This window comes from Callospermophilus lateralis, chromosome 16 (genome assembly GCF_048772815.1).
Source record: "Callospermophilus lateralis isolate mCalLat2 chromosome 16, mCalLat2.hap1, whole genome shotgun sequence".
NCBI classification, from domain to species: Eukaryota; Metazoa; Chordata; class Mammalia; order Rodentia; family Sciuridae; genus Callospermophilus; species Callospermophilus lateralis.
Window position 1 is genome coordinate 34,468,673 of NC_135320.1, and position 27,539 is coordinate 34,496,211.

Genomic DNA, 27,539 nt, shown 5'->3' on the forward strand with positions numbered 1-27,539 from the left:
AATAAGTTGGTCTTGTCAACCAGTGGTGCTAGGACAATTTACAGGCAAAAATCAAGGAACTTCAATATATATCTCATGCCATTTATAAAAATGATTAACTCAAAATGTTACATATAACATTAGCATAATTTTTAAAACTCCAAAATTTCCAGAATATAAGCAAAAATTTTGTGGTCTGGTTAGGTGACAATTTCTTAGATACAATGCCAAAATCACATTTGTAAATAATAATACATTAGACATCTTCAAAATTAACAATTTCTGCCAGGCCTGGTGGCACACTGTAATCCCAGCAGCTCAGGAAGCTGAGACAGGAGGATAAGGAGTTCAAAGCTAGCCTAAGCAATAGTGAGGCATTAAGCAACTCAGTGAGACCCTGTCTCTAAGCAAAATACAAAATAGGGCTGGGGATGTGGCTCACGTGTCCAGTGCCAATGAGTTCAATCCGAAAGAAAAGAAGAGAAGAGAAGAGAAGAGAAGAGAAGAGAAGAGAAGAGAAGAGAAGAGAAGAGAAAAGAAAGGCCTCTCATATATAATTATTCTTTTAAATGAGCAAGAAATTTTTTTAAGTAGACAAAAGATCTGAATACTTTATCAAGCCTCGTATGCCTTAAGCACATAAAAAGATTCTATCATGAATCACTGGGGAAATGTAAATTAAAACTATAGTGAGATACCAATAACACAGGTATTTGAATACCTGAAATTTTAAAGGCTAGTTTTATTAAGTTTTAGCAAAGATGTAGAGCAACTGGAATTCTCAGACAAGGCTGATGACAAAATGAGACAGTGGAGTGGTAGTACTTTGACAAATAACTGGCCGTTTCTTAAAAAGTTGGTATACACTTACAAAATGACTAAGCCATTCCACTTATAAGTATTTAACCAAGAGAAATGAAAGCATATGGTCATAGATGATTTCTATACAAATGTTCATACTGGTTTTATGTACAACAACCAAAAACTAGAAACATCTCAAATATCCAACAAGTAAAAGGATAAACAAATGGTCATGTATCCATACCATGAAATACTGTACTACTCAGCCATAAAATAGAACCAATGATTGATATATGAAACAACATGGATAAATCTCAAAATAATCATGCTTGGTGAAAGAAGGCAGAAAAAAGGAATGGTTTCTTGGGAACTGAGAGTGAAGGATTACCAAGAAGCCTGAGGAAACTTTTGGGAACAATTTATGAATTCAGTATCTATTTCTGGAGAGGGGAGGTACCAAGGATTGAATTCAGGGGCACTCAAACATTAAGCCACATCTGCAGCCCTATTTTGTATTTTATTTAAAGACAGGGTCTCACTGAGTTGCTTAGCACCTCACTTTTGCTAAGGCTGGCTTTGATTTCACAATCCTCCTATCTCAACCAGTGTATCCAATCTCAATTTAGTGTCTTGATTGTGGTCAAGGCTTTGCAAGTGTGTATATGTATCAAAACATATTGAAAAAAGTGCACTTTAAACATGTATATTACACTATGCATAAATATGCATATATATTAGAAAAAGAAACATTTCAAAACTATAAAAAAATACATACAAACTAATAATGATTGTCTGAGGGAGGTGGCATTGAGCATGTGATAGAAAAGAAAGATACAGAGAGTCTAAACCTATTCAAGTTCTTTCTATATGCTATATTTAAGTTCTATGCTCTATACTCAAAGGGGGCAGTAGGTCTTACTCATATTTAATTAGCATGCTTTTCAACTTATATACAAGTTTATAAGTAGATTTTTGCATGTATTATGATTTAAAAACAAAAATTCTTTATAAAGCAAGTATTCTTTTACCATATGAAGTTTCTTTATGTTTTTCAAAAAATGAAGGTCTGCATATATCATATGGCTGAAGCTTTACTTCCACCAGTGAAAATTTCTTCTTAAACAGGTAGTAGAGACAAAGACAATCACTATATTACAGATTACATGTTACAGTAATCTTACGTAAGAGACACTGTATAGTCTTAGCTCTTTCTGATAAAATACTGACACTCAGGGTCTTGATAATGTCCACATGGTGCTTCAGGTACAGCCTGCAGGTCAGTTCCTTCAGCCTCTTTTAAACTATGTTTAGTATTCTGGAATTTATCCAAAGAGAAATGAAAAGCTCTAATAAGCAGAGGCATGACATGATTAAAAATCATTTTGTATCCAGAGTACTTGTAAGAAAGCAGTTAAAACCTGAGTGCAGCCAGGTGCAGTAGCCATGCCTATAATCCCAGGGACTCAGAAGCCTGAGGCAGGAGGATTGTGAAGTAAGTTCAAAGCCAGCCTCAGCAACTTAGCAAGGCCCTGAAGTAACTTAGCAAGACCCTGTCTCTAAATAAAATATTAAAAAGGCTGGTGATGTAACTCAGTGGGAAAGAAATCCTGGGTTTAATCCCCAGTACCAAACAAAATAAAATAAAACTGACTGTAGTAGTTCAGGCAAGAGATCATCGTGAATTTGACCAGAAGGGATAGACAGAAAGAACCCAATAAAGACATATTTAGATGATAGAATCAATAGGACTTGATGATTTATTGGATATAAAGGGTAATAAAGAAGTTAAAGTGACTTCTAGCTTTCAGTTTCAGCAGATTTGGATGGTGGTGGCAGTCACTAAGATAAGGAATGCTGGTAGAGAAAGACGTTAGAAGGAAACAAGAAGAGTTTGGGACACAGAGTCTCAGATGCCTGTGAAATATTAAGCAATGGTGCCTAATACACAGTGTAGAGTGCAGAAGAGTGCTTGTAAATCATCTATCTAAAGACTGACTTGAACCCCTGGAAGTAAAAGAGCAGTCTAGGGAAAGAAGAAGAGGAAAAAGAGCAAAAACTACCATCACAAGGATTAGGTGGAGAGGGAGACGAGAGAACAAAAGAGACTTTCAGCTTTTGATAAAGTACTTTTCTACTTCTACTCACATTCTAAATAAAATTTGAACAAATTATAAAAGGGGTGAAGGAGGGATGATGGGAAAAGACAAATACAAACAATAATTGGAAAGTATAAGATTGCAATCCCAGAAAAAAGGTAAAGAAAAGCTTTGAGTCTGGCACTAGAAGTATGCCTAGCACATGAAGATACTCAAATAAACAAACATGCATTCCCAATGGTAATGTTGTATTTTCCTTTTTGACTCTTATAAGAATGTCTTAAAGTATCAAACAAATTGTTGTAGATATGGATTCCAATGACAAAGACCATATGCATAAATCCAATTGAGATAAAGAAGGAATCCTGAGAATACTAAGAAAGAAATGATTTATTTCTTTGATTGAAATTAATTAACAGTACATTTGACAATTAAGTTATTCCTGAGATAACAAGTCTTAGATTCTACAAACCAGAAAGAACAGTCTGATATATCCAGAAAATTTTATGTCCAGCATTGGAAAGCCTTCTTTAAAGTTTCATCTTGTGGAAAAGAACTGTATTGAAGAAAGGATAAAACCCAAAGACACCATCAGAGAAGCTGTACATGTTAACAGCATAACTCCATAGAATAAATTTAAAATCCAAAAGGAGATCACAATTAACAAGTTTCAAATGGACACTAAAGTCAGACACAACAGGATCTGAAATCTGACTCTGCTACAGGATTTGGGGTAACACAAATGGCCTCATCTCTAAGATGGGTATAACAGCTACACCACAGAATGATCAAGAAGATGATGAGACAGTGTGATAGTTCTATTATTTTAAATAAAATCAAAGCAAATCACCTCATATATTTTCTCTACTTCTATTGAACATAAGGAACCGTATGATGTATAAGACAGAAAAAGAAGTGAGAAAAATGCTAAAAGTTGAGATTCTGTTCCAAACTGACCCATTTATCAGCAATTATACTTAAAATTCTACAGAGTCCAAATCATTATATGCATGTTGTTTTCTCAAAAAAAAAAATAAAATAAAATAAAAATTACATTTCAGAGGCTAGCTAAAGGATTTATTTTACATAAGACAGACACAGCACAAGTAATTTCAAGTGTGATGTATATAAGGAAAAATGCAGGGGGGTAACCAAGTCTAGGAGTGGAGGAGGATCAGAGAAGGGTTCCCTGAAGAAGTCAAGTTTAAGCAGAAATATGAATGATAGATAGGAGGAAGTTCCAGAATAATGTGTTTATAGAAGCAGTAGCAAATAATTTTAAGAATTTAAAATGATTCTCCCATCCTTTGCCTCTGGGAGATTAAATTTTAACAATAATCTTGTTTTTAACAGCTAAACTTGGAACAAGAATTAGATTTACACCCTACACTTTAGAAATATATAGATTTTTTTATAGCCCAACAGCTTCAAATTCTTAATATATTAAGATTAGATTTAATTTAATAGAATAAGTGGAAATCATTGTAACAAGTTTTGTACTTCATGTTAATGTAAAGCACTATCTTTCCATTATAGAAAAGCTACACTTTTTTTATATTGAAGGCTTTACAAATATATATCATGGATAAATTCACATACAGTTATTAGACACAAAATGCTAATAGTTGATGTTTATTGCGTAATTATGTAGGGACAAGTGTATGCAGTATTGCATACATGGCATATGTAGCAGGCCACTCCCCTTGTGCTAGGTGTGTGAGCGGCAGGCGGCCTACCCAGCAGGCACAACCCTGGGCATGAGGCCTTGTGTTGCAGAGTCTATGCTTGCTTCACTGCCCACTCCTCAATAGGTTGCTGCAAGGGCAGTTAGCAGAATTGCATTGGTGGCTACCTGTAATCTGCTTAGCTACTGCCTGAGTATGTATACATGGTAACTGTGCAATAAAATCAGACCTGCTTCCTGCTTGGTCTTTGGAGATCTTGAATAGTGACTCCGCAGCCACTCTCTCTTCTACCCTATTCCATGGATCTCCTCGATGGGAAGACAGAGCCCATGCATAATTATTTCTTGCATTATTATTATTAGCAATATATACTTAATATATACTTACTGCATTTTGTGCATTGCTTTGAGACAACAATTTGACAAGCAAGAATAATTACTATTGCCAATTTATAAGGAAGAAATATACCATTAGAAAAGTTAAGTGACTTATTCCCGTCACAGGGAATCATACTCAAAATTGACTCCAAAGCTCATGCTCTTACTAGCTATACCCTCCTCCCTTACAGCATATGAGTGAATGCCAGTATTCTTCAGAACCAATATGACTCATGATGAGTGAATCCTTTATTTTTTGTCTACCTCAGTTCTAATGTAGAATACTATTTCAGTGAATGCATAACCTACAACTTCTAAGTCAAATAAGCCAGTATTCATTAAAAATATGTATTTTTCCCTAATATGTAGATGCTAATTCACAATAAGGTGGGGGGCACTAGAGAAGAATAGTGTTAGATTAGGTAGATGAAAATGAAGGTGGGGGGAAGAGGGGATAGAAAAAATAGTAAAATGAAACAGACATTATTACTTTGTGTATATATGTGACTACATGACCAATATGATTCTGCAACATGTACACTCAGAAAAATGAGAAATTATATCCCATTTATGTACATCAAAGTGCATAAATGTGTTCTACTGTCATGTATAATTAAAACAAATTTAAATTTAATAAAAAATAAGTATATGTAGTTATTTATGCATATATATAGATATGTATTTTTAAATAAAGCAATTAACTACAGCATTAAACCCATAAAAATATCTAAGTTATGCCACTGTACAATTTAAACAAAGGAAATTCAACAGGATTAACTATATCTCTTATCTGCAATCCTTAATTTGTAGAGTCTAATCAGAAATCTGCTAAACAAGTGAGGCTAAAATGGCAATTGAAATGCAGACAACTAAAGACTTTAGAAACACAGAACTCTAGCTCCATTCATGTCACACACACTGAGTATTCAGGGGCACTGTTCTGCGCTCAGTGCTGATTCCTTTAAACTTTGCCTGTTTTCCTTTTTAATGTAAATAATGTAGGATCCAAAAAAAGTAATAAGTCTCAAAGTCTTAAAAAGGGGTATGTTCTGTATTCTTCTTTGGCAAGTATATATACCTAAGTGAATGGAAACAAAACAACAACATCAACTTCACAGGGCTGCTATGAGGATTAAATGTGATAAGCACACAAAGCTCTGGGACAAAGTCTGGTACATAGAGTGCTTTATAACTTATACTTGCTGCTGTTGTCATTCTTGCTGGTTTTATTCATATGGCTGTTACCTTATATACTGTTACTATTTCATGACATTCTAACACATTACTATATGGTGGTGTTGTGGCCTAAATAACATTGGATTAGACAGAACAGTTCAGGCTGTTCCACATGATAGCTGAATAAAAATGAGCAACTTCTTTGAACATGTTTTGAAAACCTTTTTGTAAAATGAGGGATATCATCATCTACTTTACATGGTCATAATGAAAATTATACTAAAAGAGATATAAATTGGAAAGCACTTTTTAAACCATAAAAGTGCTATAAAATATCTAAGGTATCATCATCATCATCATCATCATCATCATTTTGATGAACAAATATACAGGTGTTTAAAAAGCAAAAAAGAACTGTCATTAATTTATAGTTATATGTCCTATCCTGATCTCAGGATTATATATAATCTATATGTACAGGGATCCACATTAAGAAAAACTTTTGTCTATAGTCACTGTGCTATGGTAATGTATCACTTGTGATAAGCATTCTGAAAAATGCATCATTAGGTGATTGCTTACATCACAGCATATACTCATGCAAATTTTGATGGTGTAGCCTACTATACGCTAAGGCTATATGGTATAGCCCATTGCTCCCAGCCTACAACCAATACAGAATGTTACTTACTAAATACTGTAACACAGTGATAAGTATATGTATATTTAAACATATCTAAACATAGAAAAGTATGATACAAACATTAGGCAATAGGAATTTTTCTGTTCCATTATGATCTTATGGGACCACTATCATACATATAGTCCAACACTGACTTAAATAACATGCAGCATGTGACTACTTATTTGGTAAAACTGATTAATGTTCACAAGCATACACTTACCTTTACTATTGTTTTAGGGCGTTTTTTAAAAAATAGTTTTGGCTTTTCCACTACGGGAAGAGGTGGAAGTTTTTTAAGCTCCTGTAAGACAGTGGTTGCAGCACGCTTCTTAGAGAGTTTTTTGCTATTTCCCTCTCCTTCTGCAGAGAACTCTCCTACTGATACCCGAGTAACAAAGCTCTTCATATGTGGTGGTCCACTTTCTTTAATAACCTATTGAATATAAGCAAAATATTAAATAATATATAGGCACTTAAGATATATTCTTTCAGCACAAATACTTATTGATATTCTTATCATAATAATAATTGATATTCATAACTACAATAAAATTGTAGTATTTAAGAAAGCTATGATGAAATATGATACCAGTAGTACTCATTTATGACATAGCTGATTCTTCCTGAATTGAAGTAAAAGAAATCTAAACAAATACATTCATAGACAAAATTGTTTTAATCACTATTTCCCCATGTCTTACAAAACACAAAATTAAGAATATAAAACATGCCAAATAAATTGGATACAATATTAGATAAGCCATCTAGACACAATTTGTACATAATTGTGTACATACCAATCTTCTCATCTGTCAGGGTAAGTTACTCAAGAACAAAGACGATGTCTTATTGTAATCTATAACCTGTGAAGCATCTTACCTTAACTTCTTGACAGAGACCTCAATGGCTGTTTTACAGCAAGGGATATTTACTTTTCTGACATGATCTTAAAAAGATACACCGATATGCAATAATATCTAGCTTTCTAGAGTAATGAATTATGAATCTGTCATCTGTACATGTTCCTAAACCCTACTTAGTCCTGTTCTTACTTTTATACTATATCAGCTTTTGGGGGGGAAGAGGCCTTCCAAACCCTGAGTATTCAAAACTTTAGTCTCTTTGAAATTCTGACATATAGAAGATATATATTACATTGAAATTTTGTCTTCTAATATTGGATACCAATTAGGAGAAGGGAAGAAAACAACATAACATCTCCATAATACAACATAATTAGGAATAAGAAATTTATTCATAGTGTCCAAGTAATTTAAGTTCACTAGTTTAAATGCCAACAGTTTACTCTGATGAACATCCTTCTCAATTTAAAAAAGGCATGTTTTACGAACTTAACTATGTTCGTAAACTAGAAAATACTGAATATTTAACCAAATAAGAGCATCATTATGAACATCAAGTATTCTATACTATAATATACTCAACAACTTGTAAGGACTTATAAAACTGTCTGTTCCTATTTACTAGTCTTTTAAATGATCCTACACACCAATAATTTTTGTATATTCTGATTACTTTTTATAAGTATCTTATATTTTCCCTATCATTTCTTGCTGGGACTAATAAGACCCCAAGTATACTCTCTCTCTCTGCCCTCCTCATATTACTGCTTTTACTCTGCTTCAGGCTAAGAAATCAGATAACTCAACTTGTCAGAACTGTGTACAAGAAGCACTACTATTTCTCAGTCCAGTTCAGATGATCCTACCAACAAGTACAATATGAAAGCTGTCTAGTAAAAGGATGTTGCACAATTTTAAGAAAAGTTCTCCACAACTATTTCAGCTTATTTCATGGTTCTTGCCCACTTTTCAGTCATGAGCTGCAAAATCAGTGATGTCTTCATAATGAGGTATTAAAATAATAATTTTTAAGTTTCCTCTTTTTTTAGTTTCTTTTTTATTGATTTTATTTTTTTTAAAAGAGAGAGAGAGAATTTTTTTAATATATAATTTTTGGGGTTTTGGCGGACACAACATCTTTATTTGTACGTGGTGCTGAGGATCGAAACCAGGGCCATGCGCATGCCAGGCAAACGCGCTACCCCTTGAGCCACATCCCCAGCCCTTGATTTTATTTTTTAAAATACACAACAGAGGAAGGCATTACAATTCTTATTACACATATAGAGCATAATTTTTCATATCTTTGTATATAAAGTAAATTCACACCAATTCATGTCTTTATACATGTACTTTGTTTTTTTTCATTACAATTCTTATTACACATAAATACCACAATTTTTCATTTCTCTGTGTATAAAGTATGTTGACACCCAATTCGTGTCTTCATACATGTACTTTGGATAATGATTTCCATCACACTCCACCATCCCTGCCCCCTCCCTTTCCCTCTAGAATTCATCTACTTAGAATTCATCTATTCCTCCCATGCTCCCCCCTTCCCTACCCCACTATGAGTCAGCTTCCTTATATCAGAGAAAACATTTGGCATTTGTTTTTTTTGGGATTGGTTAACTTTACTTAGCATTATCTCTCCAATGCCATCCATTTACCTACAAATGCCATGATTTTATTCTCTTTTATTGCTGAGTAATATTCCATTGTGTATATATGCCACATTTTTTTTTTAATCCACTCCTCTACTGAAGGGCATCTAGGTTGGCTCCACAGTTTAGCTATTGTGAATTCTGCTGCATAAACATTGATGTGGCTGTGTCCCTGTAGAATTCTGTTTTTAAGTTCTTTGGGTATAGTCCGAGGAGAGGGATAGCTGGGTCAAATGTTGGTTCCATTTGATTTTCAAGGAATCTCCATACTGCTTTCCATATTGGCTGCACCAATTTGCAGTCCCACCAGCAGTGTATGAGTGTACCTTTTCCCCCCACATCCTCGCCAATTTTTATTGTTGTCTTCATAATAGCTGCCATTCTGACTGGAGTAGGATGATATCTTAGAGTAGTATTGCTAGAGATGATGAACATTTTTTCATATATTTATTGATGGATTATATGTCCTCTTCTGAGAAGTGTCTGCTCAGGTCCTTGGCCCATTTGTTGATTGGGTTATTTGGGGGTTTTTTTGGGGTTTTTTGTTTGTTTGTTTGTTGTTTGGGGTTTTTTGTTTTTGTTTTTTTTTTGTTTTTGGTGCTTAGCTTTTTGAGTTCTTTATATACCCTAGAGATCAGTGCTCTACCTGATGTGTGAGGGGTAAAGATTTGCTCCCAAGATGTAGGCTCTCTATTCACCTCACAGATTGTTTCTTTTGCTGAGAAGAAACTTTTTAGTTTGATTCCATCCCATTTATTGATTCTTGGTTTTAATTCTTGCACTAATAAAAATATTTATGATTGGGCTGGGGTTGTGGCTCAGCGGTAGAGCGCTCACCTAGCACGTGCGGGGCCCTGGGTTCAATCCTCAGCACCAAATAAATAAATAAATAAATAAATAAATAAATAATGCGTTGTGTCTAACTACACCTAAAAAATAAATATTAAAAAAATATTTATGATGTATTCATTCAGTTTTAGAAAGCAGTTTCCTTATTTCTTGATTATTTTTTAATTTAAGGCTGAACATACTTTGGGGGCTGGGGATGTAGCTCAGTTGTAGAGCATATGCTCAGCATGCTGAGACCCTGGATTCAATCCCCAGCAAACCCTCCCACCCAAAAGTCAAACATATTTTAGCCTCCACACAATTTTTAAAAAGCTGTATAGTAACATAATCGTGTCACTAAAAATTAACTTGACTATTAACTTGAATTAAATAGAATCAAATTAGTATTATTTTTTTCTTATTTAAAACACCAAATCCTAAAAGGTATTACAAATTATCTTGTATCCAGAATATAGATGTGATGATGAAAATTAAAATGTCACGTATACAAAGATCTTAATATAAAAGAACAAAAAGATCAGCAGGAATCTATGATATTATCAAAATTTCTATTTTCCCCAGGGCCCAGGTTATTTCAAGCTAGTGAATTTGAACTTAAGGAAGCATATTAACTCTTACAGGATTCTACTACACCAGTTAATTTTATTTGTTTGCTTATTTTAAATAACCATAACAGGAAAAAAAATTGAAAGATCTCTATGAGTACATACCTCAAAACTGACAGGCATATTTCTCTTCAGAGCAATTTCAAATACTAAGCTGATCTCAGATTTATTTGCATCCTTATCATCATCCATTTCCTTTCCTGATTCACCATTCTAAATCACAAAAAAAAAATAGAATAACATTGAATATTAATTTTACAACAATCTTTATACATGTGTGTATATGTGTGTGTGGGGGGGGGTGTGTATGTTCCACAATCAAGAGAGCCTTGCTAAAATACAACAAAAAATAACAAACTCTGGACTGTATCCAAATGAATTTCTGTCTGACTACAATAGTCAAGGTTTTGCTGTGAGGCTTTACATACTTGGTTTTCAGGGAGTTTTGTGTGGGTTTTTTGTTTTGTTTTGTTTTGTTTTTAACTTTACATAGAAACATTTAATGCTGAGTTTGGAAATCTTTTACACAACCATATACTACTTTCAGAATTTATCCCATCTTCCTAGAACCAATTCTCTTATTTGAGAGCTCCCTACCCACCATCCCTCACACCTTGCTCCTACATGAGTCCGTAATAGTTCAAATGTGACCTATGAAAACACTAAGTTATAGAAAGAACAAAGGATGCAAACCAGGACATAGGAGCTCTGCATCTGGCACTGGCACCAATTAATGTATTCACTTATTTAACACATAATTCTAGAGGGTCTCATATGTGCTGAGCACAGTAGAAGTATTAGAGAGAAAGAGAGAGTCAATAAGCTTATAACCTAATGGAAAAACAGACAAAGATTTATGATAAAAGTACACAAGCAGAAAAAGACCAAAGTCTGCCATTAAAACAAATCTCAAACAAGGAGAACCAACAGATTTTGGGAAAGTAAGTGTCTATAGATGCCAAACTATAGGTTTTGAAATAACTAAATGCAGAAGTCCAATAAGAAGGTAAATATATTATAGGATATGCCTGAGCTACAAATACTATTTCGAGGCCCTTGGATAAATAGGCTAAAACTATAAAAATGGATGAAATTACTCAAGAGTAGCCTCAATATCCTCACTTATAAAATAAAGTAAGACTTAGTTGGGATTGTGGCTTGCCTAGCATGCGTAAGGGCACTGGGTTCAATCCCCAGGACCACATAAAAATAAAAACAAATAAAATAAAGGTATTGTGTCCATCTGCAACTAAAAAATATAATTAAAAATATAAAAATAAAAAATTTAAAACTAAAATAAAGACTTAAGGATCCATAAAGATCTCCATTTTATATCTCTTGGTTCTATATTAACACTCTGTAATCTATGCTCAATAAATGCAGCATTAAATGCAAGGCAAATGAATGTCATCTCGCATCCTTATACAGACATCCCAAAATTCTGAGCCACCTAAGAGGTGAATTAGGTCACACTGGCAGGCACAGGTAAGACTCATGTAGCAAGACAAGTAATCTGAGAAACAAATCTCAGCAGATTATTATCCTAGTGTTCTTTACCACTGATATTTACAAAGTATATTTATTTTTCTGATCAATAATCTCACTGGGGAAGTGTAAGACAGACAGCCACATGCAGCAGCACCACACCTGAGACTTTTCTGGAATAGGTTCATTCTGCAGTGCTTGAAGGGCTTTCATTGCAGCATTGTGCCTTGCAGCTTGTCGAGTCTTTCCTTCACCAAAAAACTCATTATTTCCTACCGTTAGCTGAACATAAAAGATCTTAGGCATTGGGCAATGATACCTAAAATAAGAAAATGAAACAATTAATGTTAGTTCAATAAAACTATTCTATAATCATTAATAAGATTTGCTTTATCAAAAATGTTACCAATGATACAAATGTACTATATCCTGTTACTAGCTCCAATAAAATTTAACCCTATGAATGTACATAAAAAGATAAAAGGTGTGTCAATACATCTAAAGATAAATGTATACTACTCTCCATGGAAAACATATGTAGAGTACAACAATAAACATAAATGAATACAGAAAAATTATTTAGTTACATCACAGAGGATTTCCTGGCATATCTTCAGTCAGATTTTGCAGAAGAGAACAGAATGGTTTGGTGCTGAGGATGGGGAGCTATAACAGACTCTGGAGACAGATGAGCCATTTAAGAGACAACATGATGATTAATGTGCTTTTAGCAGAAGGCAGTTTTAATCACTAATGTGGAAGCAGAGATGAATTTAATATGATACAAAGTAATGAGATCAAAGTCAATGTAAGGAAGAAAAGAGAGTTATGCCAATTTCAATTTTTAAATGATACATAGTTACTATGTATGTTTATGGGGGTGCACTTGACATTTCATCCATGTACACAATGTGTAAAGATCAGATCAAGGTAACTGGAATATGCATCGCCTCAGGCAGGTATCATTTCTTTGCACTGGGAACATTCAAAATTCTCCCTATTTTGAAATATTCAATTAATTATTGTCAACCACAGTGACCCTATATAGAACATTAGAAGTTATTTATCCTATCCAACTGAACCTCATTAGCCATCTGATCTCCATTCCTCCATTTCTAACATCCTTTCCCAGATTGAGTAACTACTATTCTATTCTCTGCACTTCTTCAAGATCAAAGTTTTTAGTTTCCATATATAAGTCTTACTTATATGTTCTTACATATAGTATTTTTCATTCTGCCTGACTTATTTCACTTAATATAATGTCTTCTAGTTCCATCTATGTTGCTGCATATGAAGAATTTCATCCTTTTTATGGCTGAAAATATTCTATTGTATGCACATACCATGTTTTCTTTATCCATACATCCATCAATGGACACCTTGATTGATCCAAATCTTGGCTACTGGGAATACTACTGCAATAAGCATGGAAAGTGCAGCTGTCTAACATACTGTTTTCAATTCTTTTTGTATATATCCTGTAGTGGGATTGTTGGATCATATGGTAGTTCTACTTCTAGTTTTTTTGAGGAAACTTCATAATGTTTTCTATATGGCTTTACTAATTTACATTCCCACCAACAATGTATGAGAGTTTTTCTTTCTCTATATCCTCATCAACATTTGTTAATTTTTGTCTTTTTGATAGCAGCCCTTCTAACTGGGATAAAATAGGATCCCAATGTGATTTTGATTTGCATTTCTCTGGTGATTAGTGATAGGGAGCAGAGTTTATGCTAATTCATAGGGGGAAAGATAACAAAGTATATTTAAAGTGAAAAGTTTTAGTAATTTTGTGTTTAATATGACTGAGTTAACAGAGTATAACTGGAAAGCTGCAATAATACAGATAGGAGGGGATAAAGGAGACTAAAAGAAGAATAACTCTAGAAGAAATTAAGAAAAAAATAGGAATATTTGCAATACAACACATTAATTCAACAATTATTTATGGAGTATGCTCCACATGACAGGGGACTATGACAATGAACCAAAATATTATAGTGGAGAAAACAGGCAATAAATAAGATAAATATGTAGAATATCTAGAATGTTAGAGATAATGAAAGAAAAAGCAGAAAGGGTTCAAAAATGTTGGGAGGTGAATTTTTAGATAGGGTTGTCAAGGAAGGTTTCATCAAGAAACTAATGACATTGTCAAGACTTGAAATGAATGAGGAAGCAAACCATGAAGGTATCTGGGATACTGCATCAAGCAGACAGAACACCAAGCACAAAGCCATGAAGCAGAAATGTGCCATGCACATTTAAATCACTCAAAAGAGGCATGTCTGGCTAGAATTTAGGGAGTGAAGGAAGGAAAGCTAGGAAATCAGAAGTGGCAGATTGCACAGGGCCTTCCCTAGAAATTCTTTTAAGGTTCTGACTTTCACCATGAGTGAAATACTTAGCTATTCTGAACAGAAATAAGTAACATAATCTGACTTTTATTTTGGAAGAATCATCTAATATGTTGAGGACAGACTGAAGGGGAAAAAAGGAGAAGCATGGAGGTCTAATAGGAGGCTGCTGAGATAATCCAGGGAAAAGTGATAGTGATCAGAAGTAGGTACAGCAGTGGATGTGATGAAAAGTCACTGGATTCTGGATGAATTTTAAAAGCCTAAACGGGTTTACCTAAGGACTAGATATGGAATATGAAATAAAAATAAAACATGACCTGTCCATTGAGACACAAAGGAATGGATTTACTGAGACTGAGTATCAGTAGCTCTATTTCAGAAACATTAAATTATTAGAACTATTAGACATACAAGAGGAGATATCAAGTGAACAATCAGATTTATGAGCCTGGGCTCTAGGAAAGAGATCTAATGTTGAAATAAAATGTGGAAATCATCAATACATAGATGGTATTTAAAACTTTAATACAATGAGAATTCTGCTGGAGAGAGTGATAAGAGGGAGACCAAGGAAGCATAGTGCCCTTACTGAAAGCTAAATGGGAGGGGAAAGTTGGAAGGAGAGATTGATTGTATCTAGTGACAAACACAGGCTAAGAAATGTAATGATTGGGAAATATGACCTTTGAATTGAACAGTTCAGAAAATAAATAGGATTAATTTGGATGGACTGACAATGTTGAAAAGTCAAAAATTAATGTTGTAAAATGTTTGCTTCCAGGCTGGGGATGTGGCTCAAGCGGTAGTGCGCTCGCCTGGCATGCGTGCGGCCCGGGTTCGATCATCAGCACCACATACAAACAAAGATGTTGTATCTGCCAAAAACTAAAAAATAAATATTAAAAAAATTCTCTCTCTCAAAAAAGAAAAAAAAGTTTGCTTCCAAGTAAAGAGAAGCCCAATTGAGGCCATAGTATTTTTTGTTGCTGTTTTACAAAACTAAGAATCAAACCCTGAGTCTTACAGCTATTACTCTATCAGTGAGCTGCATTCCAAACCCAAGATTCTATTATGTCTTAAATAATTACTAAACATCCATGTAGTGGTGTTCTATAGTCAAGCTGGGATAAATGGATAGAGCCAATAGTATAAAAATTCATTGGGCAGATGGAATTAATCAATGAACATTTAATGAAGGTAAAAGACTAGAAATGTAGATTGGTACTGAAGATGCAGATTAGTGAGGCAATAATTGAAACCAGGCCAGTGGATAAACACCTGGAAAGAGTAAGTGTAAAGGAACCAAAAAAGAGCCTTAGGCTGTGATCTGATTGATGTCTATGATCAAAGTGCAGGAGAAACAATAGATGGCAGTGAAGGAGATGAAAGAAAGTCAGAGTTAGAAAAGAAATCACAACATAATGTCAGAGAAAGGGATAATCAATAGTGTCAAATGGAATGGAGAAATCCAGAGCAACAAAAAAGAAAAAGTTCCTATTTTAAACTCTTAAAATCAATTTTCTTGATGTACAGTTCTCTACTAACTTAAGATAAAGTATTTTAAATATATTTTATTATCAAGTCCTATGTTCTCACTTTTTAATTAGCAAATATAAAACAATTAAAGGAAGAAAAAATTCAATGAAAGTAAAAGTATTTTTAATGTCCAAAGACTAAAAAGCATTTAAAAACCACAATCTGCTTTGTTCTTTTGATTACAATAACTAAATAGGGTACCAATATACACAAATTCCTATAACCTATTTTATTTTAGATCCCTTTAATACAGAAATCTAGACAGGCTAATATTAAGATTGGAAATTATCTTTATATCCCACAAAGTTCAGTTTTCCCATCTTCACAAAATTTTATGCATATTTTAACTGGTTCTACAAAACCTTAAAACAGACAACTTGAAATCATAAATTTACTCCTGATCTGATCTTTCACCACAGAGCAAATATTTACAATTAATTATAAACTTCTGAAAATAGAGGTCCACAATAAGAATGCTAACAGACGTTTAACTATCGTAGAGGGAGTGGGCGCCACTATAATCACTAAGGCCTGCTGACAATTACAAAACTCATTTGGGTTTGCCACAGAGACAAACAAAATTTCTGTTCATTATAACTTTACTGGAATATGATGTCATAACATACAACCATACTGAAACAATCTGCTGATTTTCTGACCAAAATATTAATTGCACATTAAAGAGCCCTTGGGGCCTCTTCCCTTTTGGTCATCAAATATGGCTCTATGCATATGTATGTGCATGTTGATATATATGTACATATAAATTATATCATATAAATATCAGAGGGAAAATTAAGCATGTTGTATTTTTGACATTAAAAAAGTAAAATATTCTAGCACTAACAACAGGAAATACCAAGACCAGACGCCTGACTTGTTTCATTCCAGTTTCATTTTATCCTCTTAACAGTGATTCTTAATAATATACCCCACATGGCTTGAATACCTTACACATCACATCTCCTCACTGCATCATGACAATTAAGATTAACCAGAGCACCCTGATTAATGGTATCCAGATTGGATTATAAAAGCTAGGATTTCAAATGCTTCATCACACAGATGTGCTAGGACCTTGTGTCTAAATATTTATTTCCTTTGTTAAAGAAACACCAAAATTTATTAGCTCTAAAGTTGATATGCTCTATGTAATGGAGTTCTTTCTTCTATTTTTATTTTTTAACTTGAAGTTGGTACTTAATAATAATAAGTGATTTCCTATTCCTACAAATCAGCATGTATTTAAACTACTTGGACACAGCTATTTTTGAATGATTATTCTCAATTAGAATTTTATAGTCAATGTTTAGATCTCCATAGTGCCTACAATCCAAAAATGACCCTTGGAAACCTCTTCCAGATTATTTAAGGGTCAAATGGTTTTTCCTCTCCACAGCCTCCAAAGTATGATCCCATTTCATCAGAATCATCTTTAGTGCTGGTTAAAAATGCAGATTTCTGTGCTCCAACCCTGATATGCTTAATTAGAGTCCTTGGGAATAGAATGAGAATCTTAAATTGCTGGTGACTGTGCACACCAACAATCTGAGAGCTACTGCTCCAGGTTAGCATCACATCCCACAAGATTAGGTGAATGGGCAATTGCTTCAAACGCTATTCAAATGGGGGCCACATGTATTCCTAATAGCATAATGGTTAGATCTTTCATATTTCTTTCTGATTTAATCCTCACAGCCATCTAGTGAGACAAGAGAGGCCCCAAGGTCACCTTGCAAAGTAAGAAATCTCTACAGAGGTGTTGGGAATCAAATGCAACTAATTTCAGAGATTCAAGAAACTCTTAAGAATTTCCCCCAAATCTTTTACATTTATTAAACTGGCTATCTCCTTGGCTGGCCAGAGAATCTAATACAAGAGTTCTAAACAAAGGTCCACCAGTGAACTTCAGAGGTATGTTAATGAATGCCTATGTCTCTAAGCATGTCAAGCCCCAAACAGACTCAACTGAGAGCTACAGAGTGAAAAGTCAGAATGAAGGGCACTATGTGCCACACTGCTTAACAGTCCAAATTTACAAAGACTACTTACAAAGCCTTTTAACCATGCTACCTTGCTCTTTATCTACTGAAAGCCTTTCAAAAAAATAAAAAATAAACAAAACTAAACATAAAATGCTTTCCTTCTTTTCTTTAGACCCCCCAAAAGTCTTCATATTTGGTCTATCTTCAAGACAATATAACAATTAAAAAAAGATGTATATTTTAATGCTTTGAGTTAATACTTCACATTCCTTATATAGTCTTATTTTTTAAGTGAAAGGGAAATTTTATACTTATTTATATTTGTTTGTTGTAACAACATTCTATACAATATATCCTTACCATCTTCCCTAATTTTACTCCATTTAATGCCCTGTTTCTCAACTCACTTTGTATTATCTTTCTAAACAAAACTAAAATCCCTTTGTCCTTCCTATCATCTTGTGACTGTTTCTTCTTCAAAATCTCCACTTTCTTAAGTATCACTTTTACAAGGTGAGAAAGACATATTCCATATAACACTGAAACTTTTAAAAATTGAAAAATAATTACCTCGTTTTATTTGATAGCATGACTCATAAATCTCAATACAGCTTAAATGTTCATATCTCCTCTACAGGTTTATGTCCTAAAATATATGAAAATGCTATCTTCTGATCTAATAGGAAGACGTTTTGGATTCTGTGTTTATTTCTAACACTGACTGAACACAGAAATGTTACTTAACCTTTCTATCTCAGTTTACTTATCTGTAAAATGTTTGCAGAATCTATTATTAAAGAATTCTAAAAGCCAAAACTTAGGATTTCAAATGACATGTTGATTATTTTGATTCTCTGTACACTCCTTGGCACTGCTAAGTCAAATTTTTTCTCTTGCTACAGAAAAATAACAAGTTTTATCATAAAGCTATAAAGTAGTCCTTGGCACAATTTCAAACTTGTATGTATATAATATGTCTAGATATTTGGTTCTTTCTCTCTTCACATCTATAAATTTTGAAAATATATCTTTTATGGGATCTCAGCATTAATTCTTAAGGAATTTCAAATATTAGGAATGATGAAAACAGATTCACAGGTTAGCTAAAATTAAGTTTCAAAAATGTTTAAGATTCTATCTGTTCAATCACTGTAACTATGTTTTAAATGCCTGGGGGGGTAAAATTCAAAAAGACATGCACTAAAAACCAGGGTACAGTGTTCTGAAGTGAAAGGTTATAAATGACATTCTCTTCTTTCATACTTTCAAGTTTTTGAAAATAATTTGCATGGGGTAAAAACAGAAGGAAGTGTTTAACTGAACCAAGTGTAGTCTCTTTCAAAACAAAGTAAATAGATCTGTGTTCAAGTTTAAATTTGATAAACTAGTGGAATGATTTATGGAATTTAGAATATGAGCCAAGAGAAAAAAGCACGTGTACTATGTCTCTTACACTATTACCACAATCAGGACAATATGGAAAATACAACATGTTATCCAAGAGCCTCAACACAAGACCACCACCCTGAGTGCCACACTCAGATCCAGCATAAGCCTATTCTTGCCCCTTCCCTAAATATATATCTAAATAAATCATCATCGACACCATTATCATAATTGAGGCAAAAACAAAAAAAGCACTTGCTGTGTGCCAGACACCACACTATGCTAAGCATTTAGATACTAATCTCACTCAATCCCCACGCAACTCCAACTTCATTTTACCGATGAAGAAATTGGAAAATACGGACATTAACTAACTTTTCCAAGGCCATCCAATCTGAGCCAGCATTTGAGCTCAAGGAGTTTCAGTTCAGAGCCATTCTCTTAACCTTTACACTGTGGTGCCTCTGAATTAACTGGATAGATGAGCACTATAAACTGCAGAAGTACTAACTATAAACTTTGGGGAAGTCGTCCTGGACTCAGAATATCAAGACAACTTAAATCTGACTAGACTTCTGGCAGATTCTGAAGATCTCTGAAAGCCAAATGTAATATGTAGGACCTCAGTTACTAAAGGAAATTCTGGAAATACTACAAGTCTGGGAGACCAATTTAAGTGCAAAGATCTACTACCCCCTCTGTTCATTCTTTGTCTTCCTTCACAAAGGCTCTACCTTTCTGAAGCCTGGACTTCAAAATTATATTTTTCCTATTTCTTTTCACAATTTAATTTACTTAATTATGCCAGTCTATATCTCCAAAAGAGAATTTGGGGAACAAAGGGAGAGGGAGCATGTGTGAGTATTTGCGCATATTTATAGTGTGTATGCATTTATAGTGTATACATTTTCTATTTTACAATGTTAAGAAAATATCAAATTACTTAAAACGCACTGAGTTTTCAAAATCAAGAATGGACTTTTTAAATGTCTTTTCAGCATCTGCATGTCAGTAATGATTTTTACCTTTCACCCCTTAATAAGGTGAATTTTAATCTATTTTCTAATACTGAAACAACTTTACATTCCTAGAATAAATTCTAGTTATTATGGTTACTCTTCTTTCAATGTACTGTCAAATTCCATTTGCCAATATTTTAATTAGGATTTTCCCACTGATATTCTATAATAATACTAATCTGAAGGTCTCCCTTCTTTGTTTTTTAAACTAACATTGTTGAATTAGATGTCAATGTTAACAGCCCCCAAACAATTCATTTCCTGTTGTACAAAGCTCCAATCTCTCTATGGAACCATCTAGGTTAGTTGCTTTTCTTCAGAGTGGTGGGGAAGACAGAAGTGGCTATTTGTGTGACTACTTATTGTATTATTTCTAAGGCAATTAAATCTCTTTTTTTCTTCCAAGGTCAGTTTGGTAATTTATGTTTTCCTGCAAAATCATCCAGTTCATTTGGGTTCTGAAACTATTTTTATCATAAGTAGACTAACACAGCGTTTTACAAGAATTTTTACTTCTTATGCAGCTATACTCCTGCCCACTAATTAGCAGTCTGCATTTTTGCATATTTGAGCTTAAAACCCATTTTTACTTATTAGATTATGTATTTATGTATTATACTTAAAATCCATATTTACTTACCTTATTAAATTACGTATTTACACATTCTACTGATTCTTTCTATCATTCTTCTGTTTGCTATTTAAATATATATGCATTCAATTGCCTTCCTCTGACTTATTCTGTTATTCCTTTGGGTTGGATATTCAATTTCTTTTCTTGGTATCATTGAGATAGATACAAGATTAATGAATTTGCTTTCTTGTGGGCTTTCTGTTGTCCTTAAAGTCTTCAAGAGAGAATAGTGTGTTTCTGTACACAGTGCTTTTTAATTAAGGTTGGTAATGAAAACCCTTTTATAGTGAACCATCCGGTGTGTCTATGAAACACCTTTGGGATATGCTGTTGTAGGCATTTTGTCATAGATAAGAGTCTATATGCTCTCTAGGTCACATTAATGTTTTTAAATCTTGAATGTAATAAAAATTTGCATTTTAAGAAATGTAATTTAGGGCTGGGATGTAGCTCAGTGACAGAGTGTCTGAAGGTCTCCCTTCTTTGTTTTTTAAACTAACATTGTTAAATTAGTTTAAACTAGGTTCGACCCCCAGTTCCAAAAAAGACAAAAAAAAAAGGAACCCCACCAAAAAAAAAAAAAAAAATGATTAAAAAAATGTAATTTTAAATTGTCTATTGAGTAATTCCTATAAATTGGAGTAAATAAAAGAGAAAAGATCTATACATTTAGAGAAAGATCAACTGAATTTAAGTTCCAATTATTAGATTAATAACTAGACAAGAAGCTTTATGTTCTCTAAGACTCCTCAGTAACAAATGATCTTGTCTACATCAACTTTCTCAATCTTATTCAAGCAGCAAACCAGGTGGAAATTACTGTATTTTCTATGAAATAGCATAGCTATATATTTACTTAGGGACAATTTTCAAAAAAATACATATATATGTACACACATACTTTACACTTCAAAAATGTTTTTTTTAAGAGAGAGAGAGAGAGAGAGAGAGAATTTTTTAATATTTATTTTTTAGTTTTCGGCAGACACAACATCTTTGTTTGTATGTGGTGCTGAGGATCCAGCCTGGGCCGCATGCATGCCAGGCGAGTGCGCTACCACTTGAGCCACATCCCCAGCCCCCACCTCAAAAATGTTTATAAAATGTTTTTAAAAATAAAATTTTAAGTTTTTAATATGTTTGCTAAATAATGCATGTTCCAAATCTAGTAACAGAATCTTAAGTATTAAGAAAACTATGGAAATTATGGTTTATATTTTATTTGAGTTATAAGAATAATCCCATAATTAAATTCCATCTTTGGTTAAGGGTTCTCTGAAAATGTTCCTTGAAAATCACTAGTATAGAAAAAGTCTTTTCCAATAACAAAACAATTTATGAAACTGGTTCTAGAAAATATCTGAAATACTTCCACTTTTCCATTATTTTAAGCCCATAAACATGTTTTTCAGAAGTTTGTTAAGTATAAATACATAAGAAAAAATAAACAAATCAGATTATATTTTTAAAGGGGTTTTATACCTTTTCTTGGATAAATTTCTTTTGTGATATCTAGAATACAAGATTCAAGTAGAAAATTATGTTTGTACTGGAATCTTCTAAGACCTCCAGAAACTGTTTGCTTTGTTACAATGTCCAACCCAGACATCTCCTCCAGTGCTTTCGCTGATCAAAATTAACTATCAACTTTGGATGTTTGCCCACTTCAAATACTCCCCAAAGTAACACAGAGACATTACATCAGCGGTATTGCAGAAAGATTAATGTGCTTTGTTTGGAGATACAAACAGTAATTATACTTACTCTATACTTTTAGTATTTTGTCTCTTTCACCCAAATCTAAGTGAATCTGGTTGTACATCTGCATATAGTTTGATGATAACAAAAATGTGTAAGTTAACAGATATTCGAAGGAATATAAAAAATTTACTTGGCAGTTTCCCAGTTAATTGTTTTTACAGCTTGACTTCACCTTATGCATTAGCTGCATTCATAAAAAGGTTTACATAAAGCAAATATTTTCATACTAAATCCCATTTTCCCACTGTTGCCCAATATTAAATCCTGAGTTATATTTCTATAGGAAAATGCTGGCTCCAACACATAATAAAAACTGTAATTAAAAATTTTAACATGTATGCCAAGGAATAGGTACATTTAATAAATTATTTTGTAAAACATTTTATCCTCTCATCTGCAATAAAAATTAGCCTAATAGATAATCATTTTGTTTCATATTCTCACTATCATTTGAAGGAAATCTATGGTTTAAAATAAGAACTGCAGGGCTTTTAAAGTGACTTTACAGAAACTGAAAGTAGAAATATAATTTATTAGCTGGAAGTGCCACATGGAGATATGCTGTCAGATTTTAGGCAATCCAAGTAGTCTCTTATTACTGACAAAATCATTCAAGAGCCTTGGAATTTTCTGCTGTGATTGGCAATATACTTTGGTGGTTTCACTGCAATTCATACCAATTTATTGGAATAATACAGATCCTCTGGAGTCAACTCCATTGTCTGACTCAAATTTTGCTTTTCAAAGACACAGGGAAGAAAGACTTGCTCAACTACCAGGATCCTTAAATGTAAAAGGCAACTTTTGCAATACCAATAGAATATCTGGGACCTTTGGGGAACTCTTAATCTTTTTGCAGCAGGGCGGGGGAGACCAGAGATTAAAACCAGGGGTACTTAACCACTTAGCCACATCCCCAGCCCTTTTACTTTTTATTTTGAGACAGGGTCTCACTAAGTTGCTTAGGGTCTTGCTAAGTTGCTGAGGCTGGCTTTGAATCTGCAATCCTCCTGCCTCAACCTTCAGAGTCACTGGGATTAGAGGTGTATACTGTCACATCTGGCTGAAAACTCTCCTACTTTTAACTAATGGTATATTGAATTGGTGTTAAACAATTTCATCTTAAATTAATTTTTTAAAAATTATCTACACAAATACTATGTGAACTGCAATTATGTATACTGTCTTTTCCCTGCAGAAAAACAAGGCATATTTTTACATCAATATGTGAATTTTGCTGTTTTATTTCAAAATGGATATTAAACTGAAAATCACCAAGTCCCCTTTATTTCTACCATGTACCCTGAGAGAAACACAAGGCAACAAGTAAGTGGTAAAAATATGACACTGATAACCAGTTTGACTACCACACATAGGAATAGTGTGATGTAATAGTGTGATACCTTTGAAAGGCTATCAGTTCTAGCCTTTGATTATGATAGTTTATTCCTATTCACAATATGAATAAGATACTGCATTTTTGTCACACTGCAAATTCTTGTCTATGGGCATAATAGTTTTTGAGAATACTAGTCTGGAAATAAGTCTGTCATGTTATCTCAACACTCTCAAAGAGCAGATGCTTACATGAGCTAGCACAGAGAGTAGTAAAAGCAAGAGCTAGATTGGAGGGTCAATTCAGCCCTTTACCAGCTGTAACCCTGGACAAGTTCAATACACTGTGCCAGAACACAGAAAGCTCAGGAAATCACAGTTGTTTGCCCTCCTTCCTTCTTGGTAACTAACCCTTCAGTCTTCTTACACATTCCACAGTATTCCTGTGATGCTTCAGCACCTCTTGTGCTTTTTGTTATTGCCTGTAAGGAATAACCTTAGCCACTAGCTCCTCACAGAACACAGGGCCCATGTCACTAGTTCCACATTGTTTTTTCTGCTTGAGAGAGGTCCAAGAAGATTATAATCATGCCAGCAGTGTCTTCCATTTCATGTGCTCTGTAGAACACCCTGACAGTGCTAGTACCGTGCCAGGCAGCCTCACACCTCCCTAGGAACCCTGACATTTGGATCACTGGTGGTTCAGGAAATGCCAATGTACTTCAAAATACCAGTCACTGGGCAGAAGATACATTGATAAGTTCAGATATTGTAAAAACCACTAGAAACCAACTAAATACACCTCCAGAAGATTTTAATGTAAAATAATGAAGAATGCTGCTACAATTTTAAAATTTTTCTTTGTCTTATATCTTAAAAGGCACTAATTTACATACTTGGGGTGATGTTCCATAGACTGTTCCTTGACCTGTCAATCACAGTGTAGGAGTCTAGTAACTCATTTATCTTTGAAGAAGTGCATCTTGACCAGAGAACGTGAGAATGTCAACAAGTCATAAGGAAATAAAGAAGGCGAGTAGGTCAAGGTCCTGGTAACTTAAGCCAAGAAAAAGCCTGGGAAATTAGTGAATAATAAGCTCCCAGGAAACTCAAACTGAGAAAAGCAGTAAGCCATGAGGAAAATAATACCTGAGATGATTAAATATATAGTCCAAACATTACTGCCTAAGAACCTAAATCTTACCCAGAAGTAAAAGAGAATAGACAAACCCTGAAACTGCTTATTTTCATCTCAATGAGAGATGGAGAGATAAGAAAGAGAAAGAAAAGTCATGCAAGAGAAAAGGGCAAAAATTAACTGATGTTACTAGGTATGCTATTAACATTATTTCATTATAGTGCATTAGAAATATAATTAATAAAAGCCAACATAAAGAACTGATTTGGATTTAGGAAAGATTAGTACAAAAAATAATATTATTTTTGTTTTAAAGTGGAGACAAAACTAATAAGTTCAACACAATAAAAAAAATGTTTTGCTGCCATTATTGATTTAGAGAAAGGTTTCCATATGTTCTTAAAAAGACAGGATGTTGAGTGAAACCAATGAGTCATTCAAACCCAGTGTGTATAAGATTTCTTAAGTATCTGAGGAAGCAACAGGGAAAATTCAGAAAAGTAAGAATGTGTGCGTGTTAAGCAAATTTTACTTATTTTTCTTTTTATTTTTCTGAAAAAAATTAACAACAACAACAAAAAAAGATTTGCAAATAGACCATACAATCCTTATTTGCAGAGGACAATACTTATTGTAAAAGTTGCAAAGAAACCTACAATACAATCTGAGATTAAGACTCAGAAAACCAAAGCACAAGCATGATCAAAACTGACAAGAGTATGACCATGGTGATCTCTCAGGAAGCTAAATCACCTCAGTTATGCATAAGAAATTCTGGCCAGAAACTGAACACCTAAGAGCTGGCAAGCTTATGATGAAGTTAAATAGATGAAGAGCTAAACTTATAATCTTATTTGTCACTTGAATCTTGTCTTATCAAAATGTAATTTTAATAAAATAAAAATAAGCATATCCTTCTATTTCTCGAATTTAAGCAGGACTCCCCTACAAATGCTTGAGAACCCTGTAGTCAGTACTTTGAGCAGTAAGACATACTGCTCAATGATGGGAAAATTTTACTGTAAATGATTCACGTGCTATTCCAGGGGTAGTGTTCTAGGAAGGCTGCAAGGGAGACAGATTTCTGCTGGTCCACAGTACTACTGTCTAGTGTCTACCATGACATCCAGCACTTAAAAGAGTCCAATTAATACCCATGCGATGAGAGAGTAATCATAGCTAACACTAAGTGGTTTTGTAGAGGCCAGCACTATGTACTCAGTAACTCACTGAATCACCACAATAGCCTTCTGAGGTAAGTATTATTATTACTTCTACTTTATAGTTGAGAAAAATGAAGAACAGAGAGATTAGGTAACCTGGAATAAGTGGAGCCAGCTTTCAAACAAAGTAGACTGATTTCATGGACCTCCTTATCCCCATCACTACTCAGTTCTCCTCTCAAGGTGAGAATGAATGATGGTGAGGAAGAAACATGGACTTGCAAGGGACAGGCTTTCAGCTATGTAGGATAAAACAAATCATGCCCCACAGAAGGGCAAGTTCGAAGTGAAAGAAGCATGTGGGATCTGGCTAGGAAAGTGCTGCGGGTGGACCCACTTAGTTGTGACAGGGGCGCCAAGTACTTCCCAACATCAGCATGATATGTCCCTTGAGGCAGCTGCTTTCATTTTTGTTTATACAATGGAAGGGACATGAGGAGCTTTAAGAAGTACTGACTACAAATCAGTAGGAAAACATTATCAAATCAACAGAAAAAGAAGCAAAGGTTATTCATTCACAGTTCACAGAAAAGGAAATATAAATGACTATACATGTATGCTAAAATGTTCAACCTCATTCATAATTAAAGAAATGGAAATCAAAATGCCAAAGAAGTATCATTTTTTTTTTTTACCTAATAATATTGGCCAAAAAATTACTCTCTCAAACATTCAAAAAAGTCTTCTGTTTAGTCTGGAGTACTGTAATAACTTCTGAATGTTCTCAGTTGCCAAAGTGATCCATTCAAAATTTAAGTCAGATCAGGTAACTGCTGGAAACCTATAATGGTTCCACACTGCACTCAGGAAAAGCTAGTATTCTTAGAGGCCCACAAAGCCCTACATAAACCTTGTTCCAGCCGCATCTCTGACCTTCTCACAGGATTC

At 33.9% G+C, this 27,539-nt stretch overlaps 1 protein-coding gene across 14 annotated transcripts in view; it reads right to left on the bottom strand.

Moving 5' to 3' along the window:
* Stau2 (staufen double-stranded RNA binding protein 2) overlaps positions 1-27,539 on the bottom strand; it is a 311,629-nt gene that overhangs the window by 185,719 nt on the left and 98,371 nt on the right. For all 14 annotated transcript variants that reach the window (XM_076835703.1, XM_076835702.1, XM_076835711.1 and 11 more), the window contains 3 exons: positions 12,431-12,587; positions 10,889-10,996; positions 7,020-7,232 (listed from right to left, as the gene is read on the bottom strand). In XM_076835703.1, the coding sequence (XP_076691818.1) occupies positions 7,020-7,232; positions 10,889-10,996; positions 12,431-12,587 (478 nt within the window). The remainder of the gene's footprint in view (positions 1-7,019; positions 7,233-10,888; positions 10,997-12,430; positions 12,588-27,539) is intronic.